Source organism: Eretmochelys imbricata, chromosome 6 (genome assembly GCF_965152235.1).
Source record: "Eretmochelys imbricata isolate rEreImb1 chromosome 6, rEreImb1.hap1, whole genome shotgun sequence".
Taxonomy (NCBI): Eukaryota; Metazoa; Chordata; order Testudines; family Cheloniidae; genus Eretmochelys; species Eretmochelys imbricata.
In genome coordinates this window covers 73,644,273-73,659,575 of record NC_135577.1, presented here as the reverse complement: position 1 = coordinate 73,659,575, position 15,303 = coordinate 73,644,273, and the positions used below count along the sequence as shown (strand labels likewise).

The 15,303-nt window shown below is 37.4% G+C and overlaps 1 protein-coding gene across 1 annotated transcript in view; it reads left to right on the top strand.

Moving 5' to 3' along the window:
- EIF2AK4 (eukaryotic translation initiation factor 2 alpha kinase 4) overlaps window positions 1-15,303 on the top strand; it is a 77,510-nt gene that overhangs the window by 54,784 nt on the left and 7,423 nt on the right. Inside the window, exons 23-33 of the mRNA XM_077818913.1 lie at window positions 1,664-1,785; window positions 6,396-6,445; window positions 6,589-6,757; window positions 7,284-7,400; window positions 8,143-8,208; window positions 8,794-8,964; window positions 9,646-9,780; window positions 9,861-9,968; window positions 10,685-10,813; window positions 12,665-12,751; window positions 14,269-14,381. Coding sequence (XP_077675039.1) covers window positions 1,664-1,785; window positions 6,396-6,445; window positions 6,589-6,757; window positions 7,284-7,400; window positions 8,143-8,208; window positions 8,794-8,964; window positions 9,646-9,780; window positions 9,861-9,968; window positions 10,685-10,813; window positions 12,665-12,751; window positions 14,269-14,381 — 1,267 coding nt within the window. The remainder of the gene's footprint in view (window positions 1-1,663; window positions 1,786-6,395; window positions 6,446-6,588; window positions 6,758-7,283; window positions 7,401-8,142; window positions 8,209-8,793; window positions 8,965-9,645; window positions 9,781-9,860; window positions 9,969-10,684; window positions 10,814-12,664; window positions 12,752-14,268; window positions 14,382-15,303) is intronic.

The following is a 15,303-nucleotide window of genomic DNA, read 5'->3' as shown; positions in this document are numbered from 1 at the left end:
TAGTCCATGTAAATCTTTTGTCTTTGAATTTAAACTAAATGATTTTGTTATAATGACCAATACTTCAGAGCTTATTCAGGGTAGGGAATTCTATATGAATATTATTTTAGGTTAATATGTAGACCATAGTAAGACAGTGATAGATAAAACTTGCTAAGGCTAGTTCAAAGAAATGGGGGGGAGGGGAGAAGAATCCATACAAATGTTGGAAAATTTTGAAACCTTTTCAGTCACATTATAACAATTGCTTGTTGAAATTTCCATTAAATTATTTCCAGAAAGCAAAAATCGAATTTTTTAAACATTTGAAATGGGGAAAAAATTGATCAGCTCTTATCATATGGCTAAACTGACCAATCAGTGGCAACCAGAAAATGAGACCACATTAAGCCAAACAAAAAAATGGCTACAGTTTTTTTTAAATTTAAAGCATGTCATACTTTTGAAAATTTTCTTAAACCGACTATTCAGGAGAAATCTAAAGGTTTTCACAAAATATTCTGTTTTCGGGAAACATCTCTAATATTTACACTTGCTGTAGCTGAATCAACATGTACAGATTTTCATGGGTACACGCTTATTTGCTCAAAAGTATTTTTAGAGCTGAAACAAATATTTTCAGGATGGAGGGAAGGAGGTTTTGATGTATTTATATTGTTATAAGGTTTATAGGCTATAGGTCTGATTAGAGACAGGTAATGTATCTGAAATGTGCCACACACTCTGTAACAAAGGTACTGTGAGGTTCCAAGTCTCTCTGACTTCCAGATCAACTTTGCTCATTTACAGTTGAAAAGATTTTCTAACTTCTAGCCCTGCAGACTTAATCCAGGTATCTTAAGGTCAAGCTGGGTTTGTTCTTACTCACGTATTATAGCAAGTAATAAAAATTCTTCATTGGAACTTGACAATAATATTGATTATATGTGAGTCGGAAAATAATCCAACTGGATGTCCTGTATTTGTATGGACATCCAGTAGTAAAAAGATAATATAAATTACTCTAGTCATTAAAGGCAGCAGCTGTGACTTCAAAAACACACAATGAAAAAAGTAGTATTTTACAAAGTTGTTTTTTCTGATAACCCATTTTTAAAGATGGCTTTAAAAAAAGAAACAAAGGTGTTAACAGCATTAGCCCAGCAACTGAACCGTAAACTTTTGTGCTGCCATGTGGGCCACTCTGTGAGATTCCTAGACTTTGCCTTTCAGTACTTTGGAAGAAGGATCCTCAGCTCACCTTCCTTAGCAGCAATCATACCTGACAAATATAATAGTATTGACAAGTTTAATGAGACTCTTACTTGTCCTTTTGTAAGCCTTTGTGGAAGCTGGAGGTTGAAGTGGGAGGTAAAACTGATGATGATTTCAGAATTCTGTCTAGGGTATGAAGTTAGTCTTGGGATTCTGTAATTATCCTCACACACCTCTTCTCCCTCTCCTCCCCTTCCCCAAGAAAAAAAATTTAAAAGGCAACATTTAGGTATATCAGTTTATTCATAGACCCCAAAATTAATCTATTTCAAAAGGTAACAGATTTTAAACAAATACTACTTTTTAGATTCTTATACACTTGGGAGTTTTGATTTTTTTTTTCTTTTTAATCGCTTCTGAAAAGAGGGTGTGACCTCTGTTCGAATTGTGTTTTACCAATTTTGCATAGGAGCTATCAAGCTGCATACCCCACTGCTAATGCCTAGAAATAGGAAACTGTATGACCATAATGAAGCTTCATATTTCATGGATCACAGTGGGATGCTGTTGATGCTTCCTTATGATCTCAGGGTAAGTGGTATACCCTTTATACTTTAAGCTAGTAGGTTTGGGGAATGTTTTAGTTTCTATGATTCTTTCATTCACTAACCAAATTTTAGGCACAGTCTTCTACTTCTTTCTCCCAACACTCAGGCATCTGATTGTATAGTGTCTATTTCTTTTTTCCTTGACTGCCAATCTTTCTCCTCTATGCTGAGTTGATGACATTTCCAGAAATGATAGAGGATAGAAAAAATGGCCACTCGAAAAAAGTAACCTTTGCAAGTGTGCTTTACTTTTTTGCATCATAATTGATTTCACCCACAACTCCAAGGAGTGTGTCCAGTCAGAACTGTGCCTGCATTTGTCTCCAAGTGTCAGCATCACACCAGTCACAAAAATGAACTACTCAAAGAGTGGCAGTACACTGAGTATTGAAAAACATTGCTACTTTTTCCATACTTAAACACTTCTTAAAAAAACAAATTTAAGAAAAAATGCTACACTACAAATATAGTGGATGACGGTGTTGTAGATTTTTTTTTTCACTTATGCACATGTGAGGGAAAAAACTTGGTAACTCACTTTTTAACGGTCCCTTCCTTCGCACTTGTGACCCAGTGAGAATAACAACATCCCACTTCCTTTCCTCTTCAGAAATCTGCCAACACTATGTGTCAAGTATCAGGGTGTAGCCATGTTAGTCTTTAAGGTGCCACCGGACTCCTTATTGTTTTTACACTGTGTGTGTAACTGCCATCGCCCTAATGTGGCTGCTGCCTATGTTACCTATTTGGTAATTTTACCTTCCTATATACTCACAACTGCTCTCAGTAGTCATTGTCCTGGCCACAGCAGGAGAAAGACAGGAGGCAGTGGATCATAGGAACTAGGAGCACTATTGCACACCCTGGCTTGAAGTGGTTTCCATCATATACAGGGTTTACAGTTTGGTTCAGTGACTCTCAGCACTCCCACTATACAAATTGGTACAGCACCCCTGCAATGGCTGTGGTTTAATTAGGCTGAAAATTTATTCAAACTTCACATATCTGGGAATACAGTGAAGGACATCATTATTTTCATAATTGTTTCTGCCTATTTGGAAGGACCGCTGTCAGCCCTTCCCCTTCTCAGCCTGGTCCCAGCCCATTTCTGGAAACCTGCTACCCTCCCCTCCTGTGAGTGTGAAAGGGGGCTGGAAAAGAGAGGGGTTGTCTCCCTGCTGTATCGGACATTAGGAATCCCAACCCTCCATCCCTTAAGGGGATGCCTTCTCCTAAATCCCCCTCCAAAGCCAGTTTATCATAGAACTCTGTCCCTGCTGTAACAAGTACCTGCAGTGGACACCTGCCACGAAGAGGCACCAACATTTAGCTTGGATGCCTCCCCACAGCCCAACTGCTGCAAGAGGGGACTTCTCCAGAACTCTCCAGGATATACATACCCCCACCTCTGAGCAGTGTCACCCACCTGATCCAACCACTTGCTGCTCCTCCCTGCTCTGTCCAGGTAAATTTTCCCCTTCCTTCCCACCCCTGCAGAGTGTGTTCCTGAAAAGAGCAACAACCCCTTTTTCCTTCTGGTCAGCTGGAAAAAGACCCACTGCATTCAGTTGCAGGAAGCACATTCTGTAGTACTGCTTCAGAGAATGACTGCAGTATGTACTGATGAACTGGTATGCCAACCAAGTTATCTTTACCTTTCTCTGCCTCCAGTGAGATCACAGATTGTTTTCTTCAGCCACAGCTCCAGAGATGTCAGATACCCAGTTCAGTTTGGCTTAAACAAAAGGTTTTGTTGGTAGTTTTACAGAAACTGATACGAAAGGAAGCTGCACTAAACCTAAAGTGACAGCATATTACAAGATTATCTTGTCAGTAGGTTGTGAGATATTATGGATAAATCTCTCTCTTTGCCTGCGAAGGTTACAGCAGAAAAGACAGGCTCCTCTGTGGAATCCCCAAGATTGTCTGTGTGCAGTCCCCCCGTTCCAGTTACAAGCCCTCTTTCTCTCATGCGATAATGTCTTGTCTTTACTCAAGAATGGTCAGCTTCTTGTTGAGACTATTTGAATAGTTTATCATCTGGAGGTATTCACTTTTCACCAAGTCTTGCATACCATGCCTATTAGCCTTTGTGTATCATGGCTACATGACAGTTCCAAGAATTCATGTGCATTATTTTTCTCACCATAATATCTACTATGTAAAATCCAGGCTGCTAATCATCTTAGATCAACAAAACATGCACTGTTTGACTACAGCTGGTCTTTTACTTCACCTACGGCATTCTGCTATCTTTGACTCCTCTATAGTTATTAATAAGGCTACGATTATGTCACAGAAGTCACGGAATCCGTGATTTCCAGAGACCTCCGTGGCATTTTCTGCTTCAGCCCCTAGGCCACAGGGCTGCACCTGTCAACCAGGGGCCATAGAGCTCTCAGCTTCAGGGGCTGCCGCAGCTGCCAGCCCTGGAGCTTGAAGCTGCAGTGGGGCCCTGCAGCTCTCAGCTACTGCGGGGAGCTCCCAGCAGCAGTGAGGGGGGGCCTCCAGAGCTCCCAGCCACCACCAGGAGACCCTGTAGTTCTGAGCCGCTGCAGATGGCAGGGGCCCCCGGAGCTCCCAGCCACAGGGGGCGGCCCCAAAGTTCAGAGCTGTGGCTGGGGCCCCACAGCTCCTAGCCCCATGGGTGGTCCCTTCAGCTCCCAGTCGCCAGTCCTGGAGCTCTGGCCTCCACGGGCAGCGGGGCCCCTGCAGCTCCCAGCCACCCTGAGCGGCAGCAGCGGTGGGTGCTGGACTCCCCACTCACCATTTTGTCACAGCAGTTTTTAGTAAAAGTCAGTGACAGGTCATGGGCTTCCTTGAATTTTTGTTTATTGCCTGTGACCTGTCCGTGACTTTTACTAAAAATAACTGTGACAAAATCTTAGCCTTAGTTATTAACCAGATTTTCAGCTTGTCAGTTACATATTTAAGTACCTTGTACCCAATTTCCAGTTTATATTTTTAGTAGGGCTGTCAAGCGATTAAAAAAATTTATCGCAATTAATCGCACTGTTAAACAATAATAGAATACCATTTATTTAATTTTTTGATGTTTTCTACATTTTCAAATATATTGATTTCAATTACAATACAGAATACAAAGTGTACAGTGCTCACTTTATATTTATTTTTGATTACAAATATTTGCACTGTAAAAAACAAAAGAAATAGTATTTTTCAGTTCCCCTAATACAAGTACTGTAGTGCAATCTCTTTATAGTGAAAGTTGAACTTACAAATGTAGAATTATGTACAAAAAATAACTGCATTCAAAATGCAGGTAAAACAGAACAGGAGACCTACCTTCTTCTCCCCCAAGAAGTTCAGTCACAAATGTAAGTAACACTTTTTTTTTTTTTTAATGAGCATCATCAGCATGGAAGCATGTCCTCTGGAATGATGGCTGAAGCATGAAGGGCATATGAATGTTATCATATCTGGCATGTAAATACCTTGCAATACCGGCTACAAAAGTGCCATGTGAACACACGTTCGCAGTTTCAGGTGACATTGTAAATAAGAAGCAGGCAGCAGTATCTCCTGTAAATGTAAACATGCTTGTTTGTCTTAGCGATTGGCTAAACAAGGAGTAGGACTGAGTGGACTTGTAGGCCCTAAAGTTTTATATTGTTTTGTTTTTGAGTGCAGTTATGTTAAAAAAAAATCTACATTTGTAACTTACACTTTCACGATAAAGAGATTGCACTACACAGTACTTGTATAAGGTGAATTGAAAAATACTATTTCTTTTATTATTTTTACAGCGCAAATATTTGTAATCAAAAATAGTATAAAGTGAGCACTGTACACTTCATATTCTGTTGTAATATGAATCAATATATTTGAAAATGTAGAAAAACATCAAAAATATTTAATAAATTTCAATTGGTATTCTGTTGTTTAACAGAGCGATTAACGGTGATTAATTTTTTTAATTGCGATTAATTTTTTTGAGTTAATCGTGTGAGTTAACTGTGATTAATCAACAGCCCTAATTTTTAAAAGTATAAAGGCTAAAGACTTTTTGAGTGTCATCCTTCAATGGTGCTAGTTATAATGTCTAATTCTGCCTCTGTTACCCCTGTTTTAGACCAGTGTGATACCATTGGTGTAATTAAAGGAAGAATCAGACTAAATGCTATCCATACTCTAAGGGCCTCCACAGTTTTGATCTCTTTGCTGGAATGAGTGGTTTCCTAAAATGTATTGGTTACAGAAGCATTGACTGAATATGGCAGCTGATCATCTCCTTCTGTGTTCCTGGAAATAGGGTTTTATTACCAGCATGCAAACAATCTTGGTTAGTACACCAAGATGCATACTCGCTTTTGCAATACATACCTCCTGTATCAGCATAACTGAGAAACTCAGTTCTCCCCCACAAAAAGGGTGAACACCGTTTTCCTGAAAAATACACCAAAGATGCTTAGTACCATTTAGCTGTGACAAAAACACATTTTCTGAGACATTATTACAGATGGGAGAATAAATATGTAACTGCATGATGTATAATTAAGCATTAGCCGAGGAGCATACATCAGAATGAAGTTATGCATATTTGTCTCAACCACTTTTTTTGTTTGTTTTCAGATTCCTTTTGCAAGATTTGTAGCTAGAAATAATATATCAAACTTGAAAAGGTAAGAAAATGGCTGGGAGGAATTATGCCTCATCCAAATAGGACTAATATTCACCTGTTGCACATGTAACTTTCTACACAATGACTGAATAAATGACAGCACTGAATGTATTGTATTGATTCCTTCTTTGGTGTTTTTTGTAGATATTGTATAGAGCGTGTATACAGACCTCGGAAGTTAGACCGCTGTCACCCCAAAGAACTCCTAGAATGTGCATTTGACATCATCGCTTCCAGTGGAAACAGCTTTTTACCTATTGCAGAAACAATCTACACTATTTCTGAAATCATCCAAGAATTTCCAGTACTACAGGTTGTTCCCTCATCTTACCTCCTTGACCAATAGACGTTTTTCATTGTCTTTTTTATTTTTTAACCATAAAAAGCTGTTTCATTAGAGAGGGAATTGTGTAAATAAGGAAATATGCAGGCAACAATGACCAGAAAAAGACCTTCTCACCTTGCAACACACGAAATATTTCCAAGTTTTGATTTTTGATAAAACTTGCAAACTCGGTCAGTATAATATAAACTGTAAATGAAAAAAGTTTTTTCAAGTACACTTCCAATGAACAGTCTGTTTGCAATGTATATGCTATTGAACATTGTTACAGCACTGTTTGAAATAATGGCTATCTTCTTTTAGGTGACTGAGAGTTTGTCTCTTAATCCTGACATTAAAAGTATCACAAAATGGCACAAATCCTGCCAGTTCTGTAGTACACAGACGGGAGTTAAGGTGATGGGGACATTCAAAGTTAGTCATAAGAAACAGAAAAGAAAAGCTATTTTACATATTGGAATGCCAATAAAACATAGGATATTTTTTCCTCTGTTAGGAAAGAAACTATAGTATTTACTTGAACCACACTGCCTTACTGAAAGCTATCCTCTTGCACTGTGGGATACCAGAAGATAAACTCAATCAAGTCTACATCATTCTGTATGATGCAATGGTAAGATATTAATGACTCACGCAGAGATCAGTTTAATAACTGTAAAGTGCCACATTAATTACAGATCCATCTTTAAATATGAGTAATAATACTTTGGTAATTTACCAGAGAGTATTTAAACCATATATTAAAAGTGGTGGATTATTCCAGATTATCAGTTTGTATTAAAGCTTTTTCTGCTATCTCCTTATAGGAGAACTGTTATCTTAAAACACAGATTAATGGGGGGGAGGGAATTCTTTACTTATATGACTAAAAACATCCTAGATTGTTAAAACTGAAAACATTGTATTCAGATATATTTTTATTGTTTTATATTTTGCTTTTACTTCACACAGTTTGATCAGAGAAAATGGACTAGTCAGCTTCATTTGTGAACACTGCAGAGGAATGTTTAAATCCCAACAAAGAACTTCGATAGGTTTTTTTTACTTCCTGTAATATTTCCGTTTAGCATTAGGTTTGTATTTTTTTCAGGCAAAAGCTATGTTTTAAATAGACTTTTTACCTGTAAAATGACCAAACCAGATATGGAATCACTGAGAGACAAGTAAACATTTTGCCATTGTTTACAGTGATATTTCAGAGAGCAATTGATTGAAGATGGGTACATCAAAGGGGAAAAAAAGTAACCAAGGAGCTGCATTATTAATTCTCATCTCAAACAATCAGTAAACTTTTTTTCTCAAGTGAATTTTCTAAAAATATGCTACAATATAATGTGTTTTTTGTTGTACTTTAGACCGAAAAGTTAACAAAAAGAGAGGTGGAAGCCAAATTTTGTAATCTGTCTCTGTCATCAAACAGCGTAAGTAGTTCAAGACGACACATTATATTTGTATTTCCCTATAAATTGTTATAAGTCTATAGTACTTTATTTACTATGAAATCCATTAAAACCTCAGCTAAGAATATGCCATTCATTCTATAAAGATGATGCCACTGCATTTGCAACTGAAATGCCATTGATCTCTTTGCTGTCATACCTCTTTGGAAATGGTCTCTTTCAGCGTTACTATTTTCTTGGTTTCTCCCCTTTTTTAATATTTGTGTTTCAGATTATGCAGATGTTCAAAGGGTAAATGGAGTATTGTAGACTGAGATTTCCAAAAGAAAAATGTGTGAGATGCTAAATAGTATTATGCAAATTTAGGTGAATGAATATAGAGAATGGGTTGACATAGATCTCTCACAAGCCAACTTTTTGATGCTCTGACTAGGAATGCTCATGTGTTCACTCCGTCCTCCAAATTCTTAAGCAGAATTATTAGTCTGCATTGCAAAACGAGTATAAATGGTAAACCTTTAGGCACAACAAACCAAATGCTATGTTGTTGTTCATATCCTTTCTATTCAAGCATGTGTATGGTATTGTATCTGTGTATATTTTCAGCTTTCTCGACTGTACAGATTTATTGAGCAGAAGGGAGAGTTGAATGATTTAAGCCCGTTGATAAACGCAATGATAAAACAAAAAACTGGTGTCACCCAGCTGGTAAAGCACGGCATGAAAGATCTGGAGGAAGTCATGGGTATCTTAAAGAAGCTTGGTATAAAACTTCAGGTTTGTAAAGCAGTCGGATTATAAATTCATTGATTTATAGCTCTGTACAACTGCTCTGTCTTCATAAACCTTTCCCCCAAGACCAGTCCATTGATAGTTTGAAGAACAGAAAAAAGCACCGTCAAATTGTGGTACTGTATGTGGTAAACACTAGTGGCTCCTGTTTTTAGATCCTCACTCTCAGAATAGGGCATGTGTTGATAAGAGACCTTCGGCTGAAGAATACTTATATCTGTGTAATTGGACTATTTCAGTTGCATTCTTAGCTGAAAAATAATTTTCTGGACATACATATGACTGAGAGCACTAGGGGATTCTTTGAAAAATTTAAAATTTTATATTTTGAAAATTTTAAAAGTTTCTAAAATACAAATAGTAACAATTGAAATATCTAATTTTCTCTAAAGGCTTGCTATTTGGGACGTACACACAAATCTTCAGTAGTTCATAACCCTTGTGATGCTTTAGATTTAAGACATTCTTTCCTCACTCGGATTTTTTGGCTGACTCTGTCTCTTCAGGGATCACTATTTTAATTGCAGCATTAAATGTCCTCAAAAGCAGAGAAACCATGTTAAGTTTTCATGATATACTAATGTGTACATTTTAATACTCTACAATTGTGTAACTAGAACTGGTGTAAGACTTAGTGAGGACATAATACTCATTTTTGTTTTACAGGTGTCTATAAATTTAGGACTTGTTTACAAAGTGCAACAGCATAATGGAGTCATCTTTCAATTTATAGCATACATCAAACGCAGACAAAGAACTGTGCCTGAAATTCTTGCAGCTGGAGGCAGATATGATCATCTGGTGTGTGTAATTCACTTTTTTTTTTTAAAGCATATACTTTTTTGATACCGTACTAAAAGCATTATTTCTTGTCTTTTCAGATTCCACAGTTCAGAGGGCCGCAAACAGTAGGACCTCTTCCTTCTGCTGTTGGAGTCAGTATAGCTATAGATAAAATAACTGCTGCAGTTTCCAGTGTGGAGGACTCTGTGAGTTTCAGTTCCTGTTTCATTCGTATTTCTGTCATTTCAGTAATCTGTATGTTGCCTGAGATAGTCAAGAAATATTAAGAGGTTCAGCTTTGTCTCAAAATAATTCCGTACTAAAACAGACAAACCCCACGGTATGGTGCATTTTCTTTGCTTCTATCTATATAGATTTTTTTAAAATTGGTAAACTGAAATGTAGTTCATGGCTTGTTTAATGGCATAAAATTTTCTTTTTTGAAATTTATTCAATGATATCTGTGAAAGGGGAAAGGAACTGTTTTCTCATATGTTAAGTCATGTTCTCCCCCTTTAAAAAAAAAAAATAATAAAAAAATCTTATTTTTGTCCCTAGTCCTTCTTTTCGTCATGAAATGGGCTTCCTTACATAAATCATATAACAATTTCACTCAGCAGCAGAATATGTATATTTAATCCTTCTTTGTGAAGAGGTAAATTAACATTGCTAAATGAGAGGAGGTAAAGCCAGGTAACTCACTGGTTTAGGCTTTGCAAGTGCTTTTTCTGTAACCGGGTAAGATTTGCTGAAGAGCTTAATTTAAAACAAATGCTTAATAATGAACCATTCTAATCTCTGCCTAATTTGCTTGAAAAGCTGCACAATAATGTATTTGTTCTCCAGTAATATCAACATTTTTACACCTGAAAAGAGGCTCTGGTTGCTCACACTGCCCCTCTCACTTCTACTTTTCTTCCAGGTTACTATGGGCTCTTGTGATCTGTTGGTTGTGAGTGTTGGGCAGATGTCAATGACGAGAGCCATCAATATCGTTCAAAAACTCTGGACTGCGGGAATTCCTGCTGATATCATGTATGACTGGTCCCAGGTAAAGAGTCTTTCTACATATTTGTTAGCTATATGTCCGTTTCATAAAGGCTGGTATTGATAAAACAGCCTTAGAGGTTATTCATTTATAGAATCATAATATTGAGCTGCTGGGTGCCATTCAGCTATCCTTAAATCAATAAAGATTACATTTGCTTTTATACTATTTTTCCTCTGTAGCTCTTTACAATGTGAATAAGCATCATAATCTTCATTTTACAGCACAGACAGGTTAGGTGACGTGCTCATGGTTACTCACTGTGGGCATTATACAGAGCCCACTGAAGCCGTTGGAAAGACTCTTACTGAATTCATGGGGCTTTGGATATGTCCTGAGTCAGGGCCAACTGTGAGAGAAGAACCAAGTCTCCTGATTCCAAATCCAGTGCCATATCCACTGGGTTGTGTGCTTCCATGGGATGACAGCTTTATTGAAAAGCACCTAAGTTTATGGAGATCCTGGACAAGTATTTGACATAAATCTTTCCCAAAAATGTATTTTACCAACATACATCAAAAATATAAAAAGAAAGCATACTTTTATCCCCCAAAAATGAATAAAACAGAGGGAGTCATTCATAGGAGGAAATGGAAAGGTTCTTAATATGGGGCCAGTAGTGGCAATAATGAAAAACAGTTTTTGCAGGAGGAGTTTTCATGTATTTAGAAGTGGGAAGGGACGGGCTAACATGGCTGTGAGGCAGAAGCACATTCTGCACTCTAGGGGCCACTACAGTGGCATAACGAAGCTGTTACTCCAGGGACTATAGGCACTGTGGTTGGATTACTGACCTAAAACATTCCTTCTGGAAGTGTCACCACAGCGTTAGTCTTTAAGAATATCCAGTGCTGCAAGATTCCTGGAAATGCTACTTAAGGACTGACTTCTCATTCCCTCCCAGTGAGCCCAAACCAAACAGTAGGTACCCAGCACAGATAGATTATGGGACAATAAACAAAGTAGTTACCCACCTTACAGCCCTCTGGACAGTTTGCCAATCTGGTTCAGTTTATTTATATATATATATGCTAAATGGTGAATGTCAAAGGAAATGCCGTGGAATTGCACATTCTCTCAAATGTAGTGAACTGTGCTTCTGCACACTCAGAATGCCCCACAGCATAGAGTTCTGAGTCACTTAGCTGCCTTGCTGACATTATGGTATTCTATTGCCTTAGTATTGTCCACTGTTTCCCTACTTTTTCTCTGCATCTGGCTGTATGCTGTTGAAGTGCATGTATAACTGGTGTTTAATACCCTTCAAGTCACTTGTTTTTTCCTGTGTGTACATTGGCCCTTGCTGGCCTCCTTGAGGCTATTCAGAGATGGCGAGTTGCAAGCTCTTGATTGCACTTAACCTTGGACAGTTTTCTGCCTCGACAACTAATGCTGACAACCTTTTATGTTAGTACAGCAAGCATTTGCCCTGATTCTTCACTGAAAACTGCACAGACGGACACCCTGTGCAAAGCCCAGCTGAAGTCAGTGGAGCTCCACACAAGGACAGGGATCCATTCAGGCAGATCTCCGTCCAGGAGTGGGGCTCCTAATGAAAGTTACAAACACTAGAAGAATAGCCCATTCTTGCTAATAGATGCAAAGGACACAAATATCCAGCTTCTACTTCTAAATCTTGGTGAAACACTTTAGTGAGTTATACGCTTTGAAACATGAAAATAAATCCACAAGGAGATTGTTCTTTCTGGACTGATGTACAAAGTTTTTCATTACTCAGAAGGTCAATAAGTACACTATATATGTATTTCCAGTCAACTTCTAATTGAGATTTTGATTGTCTAAATTGTTTTATACTCTGCCCCACTTCTCTGCTATTACTTTTTCTTGTTTTAGTCCCAAGAAGAACTGCAAGAGTATTGCAAATGTTCTGGGATCACATATGTGGCTCTTGTCTCTGAGAAAGAAGGAAGTCATGTAAAGGTAAAGGTGTGGTTGGGGAGAATTTTTGTAAATACTTCAGATGAATAATCTGGTCTTCTATGTGTTTTTGTAGAGCTAATACAATATTTTCTGGGGAAAGTGCTCTATAATTTAATAGTTGGCATTTCAGGTCAGTATAGTTTCAGAGTTAATAAGTAGTTCAAAATTACTCTGAAGAATGGATAGTAGATGCACAGCAGACCCATCTTGCTAGTTTTTTACCAGGCCCAGTCTCCCTCCTCTTTTATCTGGGGGGAAAAAAAGAATCTGGTAGCTTAAATACAAACCTGGTATCTTAGATTGAGTCTCATCTAAGATGTATTTGTGTATTTTTTTTAAAAGGTAGTGACCAAGTGTTACCACTATGTAATGGATGTTTGGTGACATTGTGAAATGAATTGGTGGTCTCTGGCTTCTTCCAACTGGGCAGTTGTTTACATTACAAAACAAATACCAAGAAAACTGTAGCCTTATTGGCAGCTGGCAAAATAGACAATGTTTGAATAGACATAGAACTATGACCCACCGTTTCTATTTGTCTCTCCAGGTCAGGGTTGATGTGCAAAGGCGTTATTGTGAGGAAGCTTGAATTGCCGCTGTCTGTAATGTATCTCTTCTGTGCATAAACAGAGGGTTTTGGTGCCCAAAGCTGTCACTGATTCTGGGCCATTATCTTTGCTGCTACTTTTTATTCATTTTCATAAAAAAACAGTGATCTGTTAAAATCATTTGCCCCTATATGGCATGGTTGTATAACATAGCTATAATGTATAACATCAAGGTACATTTCACTTACTTCAATTATCAATCTTCCTCTTTCACTAACTGTAAGAACAAGTTGATCTTGACAATTATTTGATCACAGAGTGATGTATCTAGGCATTAAAGATACAATGAAAAAAATTCATTTAATCTTTTAAAACTTAGTGATGGTATTTTGTTACGTTAGAGCAGAAATACAAAGAGCATGTCAATATATTAAATGGCATAGCGATTCTCTAGTTTAATTAGTCTTTTCATAATTAATAAAATAAAGACTGAGCAAATATGTGTAGGTTCAAATGCTGGAGAGTTACCTCTCTGCAAATTCAGTGAAAGACAACCACATTCCAAATTTAATCCTTTAATTTAAAACAGAGAGAGAGAAAACACTGTGTTTAACTGAGATTTTGATTATCTAAATTGTTGTTTTATACTCTGCCCCACTTCTCTACTATTACTTTTTAACTATATTAAACTATATTAACAAGTGCAAGTGGCCAAACCTAAGCAGTGAAAATGCAAAAAAAATGATTAGTTATTTGGTTGTAGAAATCTAATCAGCCAAGCCAGGGGGTTTAATTGGCCAGTGATCAGATGAACTGATAGTCTGTCTTATTCCATCTGATAATTGCATCTGTAATAGGTGATGAGCCTATTCAAACTTACTTTTCTTTGTTTCCACAGTATATTTATGTAGATTTTTAGATTTAGCAGTCTCATTAAACTCATTAAAATGTTAAATTACCATTTGGTAGGTGAAATCCTTCGAGAAGGAACGGCAGACGGAGAAAAGAATTGTAGAGTCTGATCTAGTAGAACACCTGGCCCAGAAACTGAAGACTAAAGTCTGTGATGAAAGAAGTAACAGGTAGCTGCATAAATAGTGAACAGGAGTAGTCAAATTAAAGGTCATTTCATAAATCAAATTAAATATAGGCTTTCAAAATAAGACTTCAGTTGAGGTTTCTATTAAATTGATTTTTAATTAAAATTACCATTGAGAGAGATTTGCCAAATTCCTTTTTGAAAAAGAAGGAAAATAATTTGATGGTATGACTTCTGTTATGTCTTGAGATTTGCCAAAGGCAACTGAAAGTAACATTCTGAAGTATTCTTCCTACTCCTTTACAGATTTAGAGCCAGATTTTCAGCTGGGCTTCTATGTGAGCAAAATTGTTCTAACTTGCAACATGTGAGCATACCTGCCTGAACTTTGATACTACTTATTAATTGTATGGCAGTAGCACCCATGAGCCCCTCTTGTGGACCAGGACCTTATTGTGCTCGGTGCCATACAAACACAGAACAAAAGAGTTACCTGCCCCAAAAAGCTTACAGTAAAATTCTTGCATTTATTAGAATCATTCAAGTACGCACATGAGCGTGTGAAAGTAGAAACGCAGACTGAATAATCAGGTCTTTACTTTTATACTATCATGGATGTACATGCAATTATCATCAAAAGATTGGCCTTCAGTATTATTCTTGAATAGCTTTGCAAAATGTAGCTCTGTAATAGGAAATTTCCATACTAGGACACATTTGAAGAAAAGTCCAGCTATGTGGGTGTTTTTTTAACAATTTGATTTGCAAGAAAAGCTCTTCCTTTCCCCTGCTACTCATCTCCTCCTGCTTGATCAGGCCATGAAGTCCAACTATTTTCCCTGTTTGACATTCATTTATTGAAGTTAATATGACTGTTATGTCACAGAAGCAACATTATATGATCTAAATGCAGGATCCTATATAGGAGTAAAGAGGTTATGAAAGAGAAACCTGGTGTCTAAAAT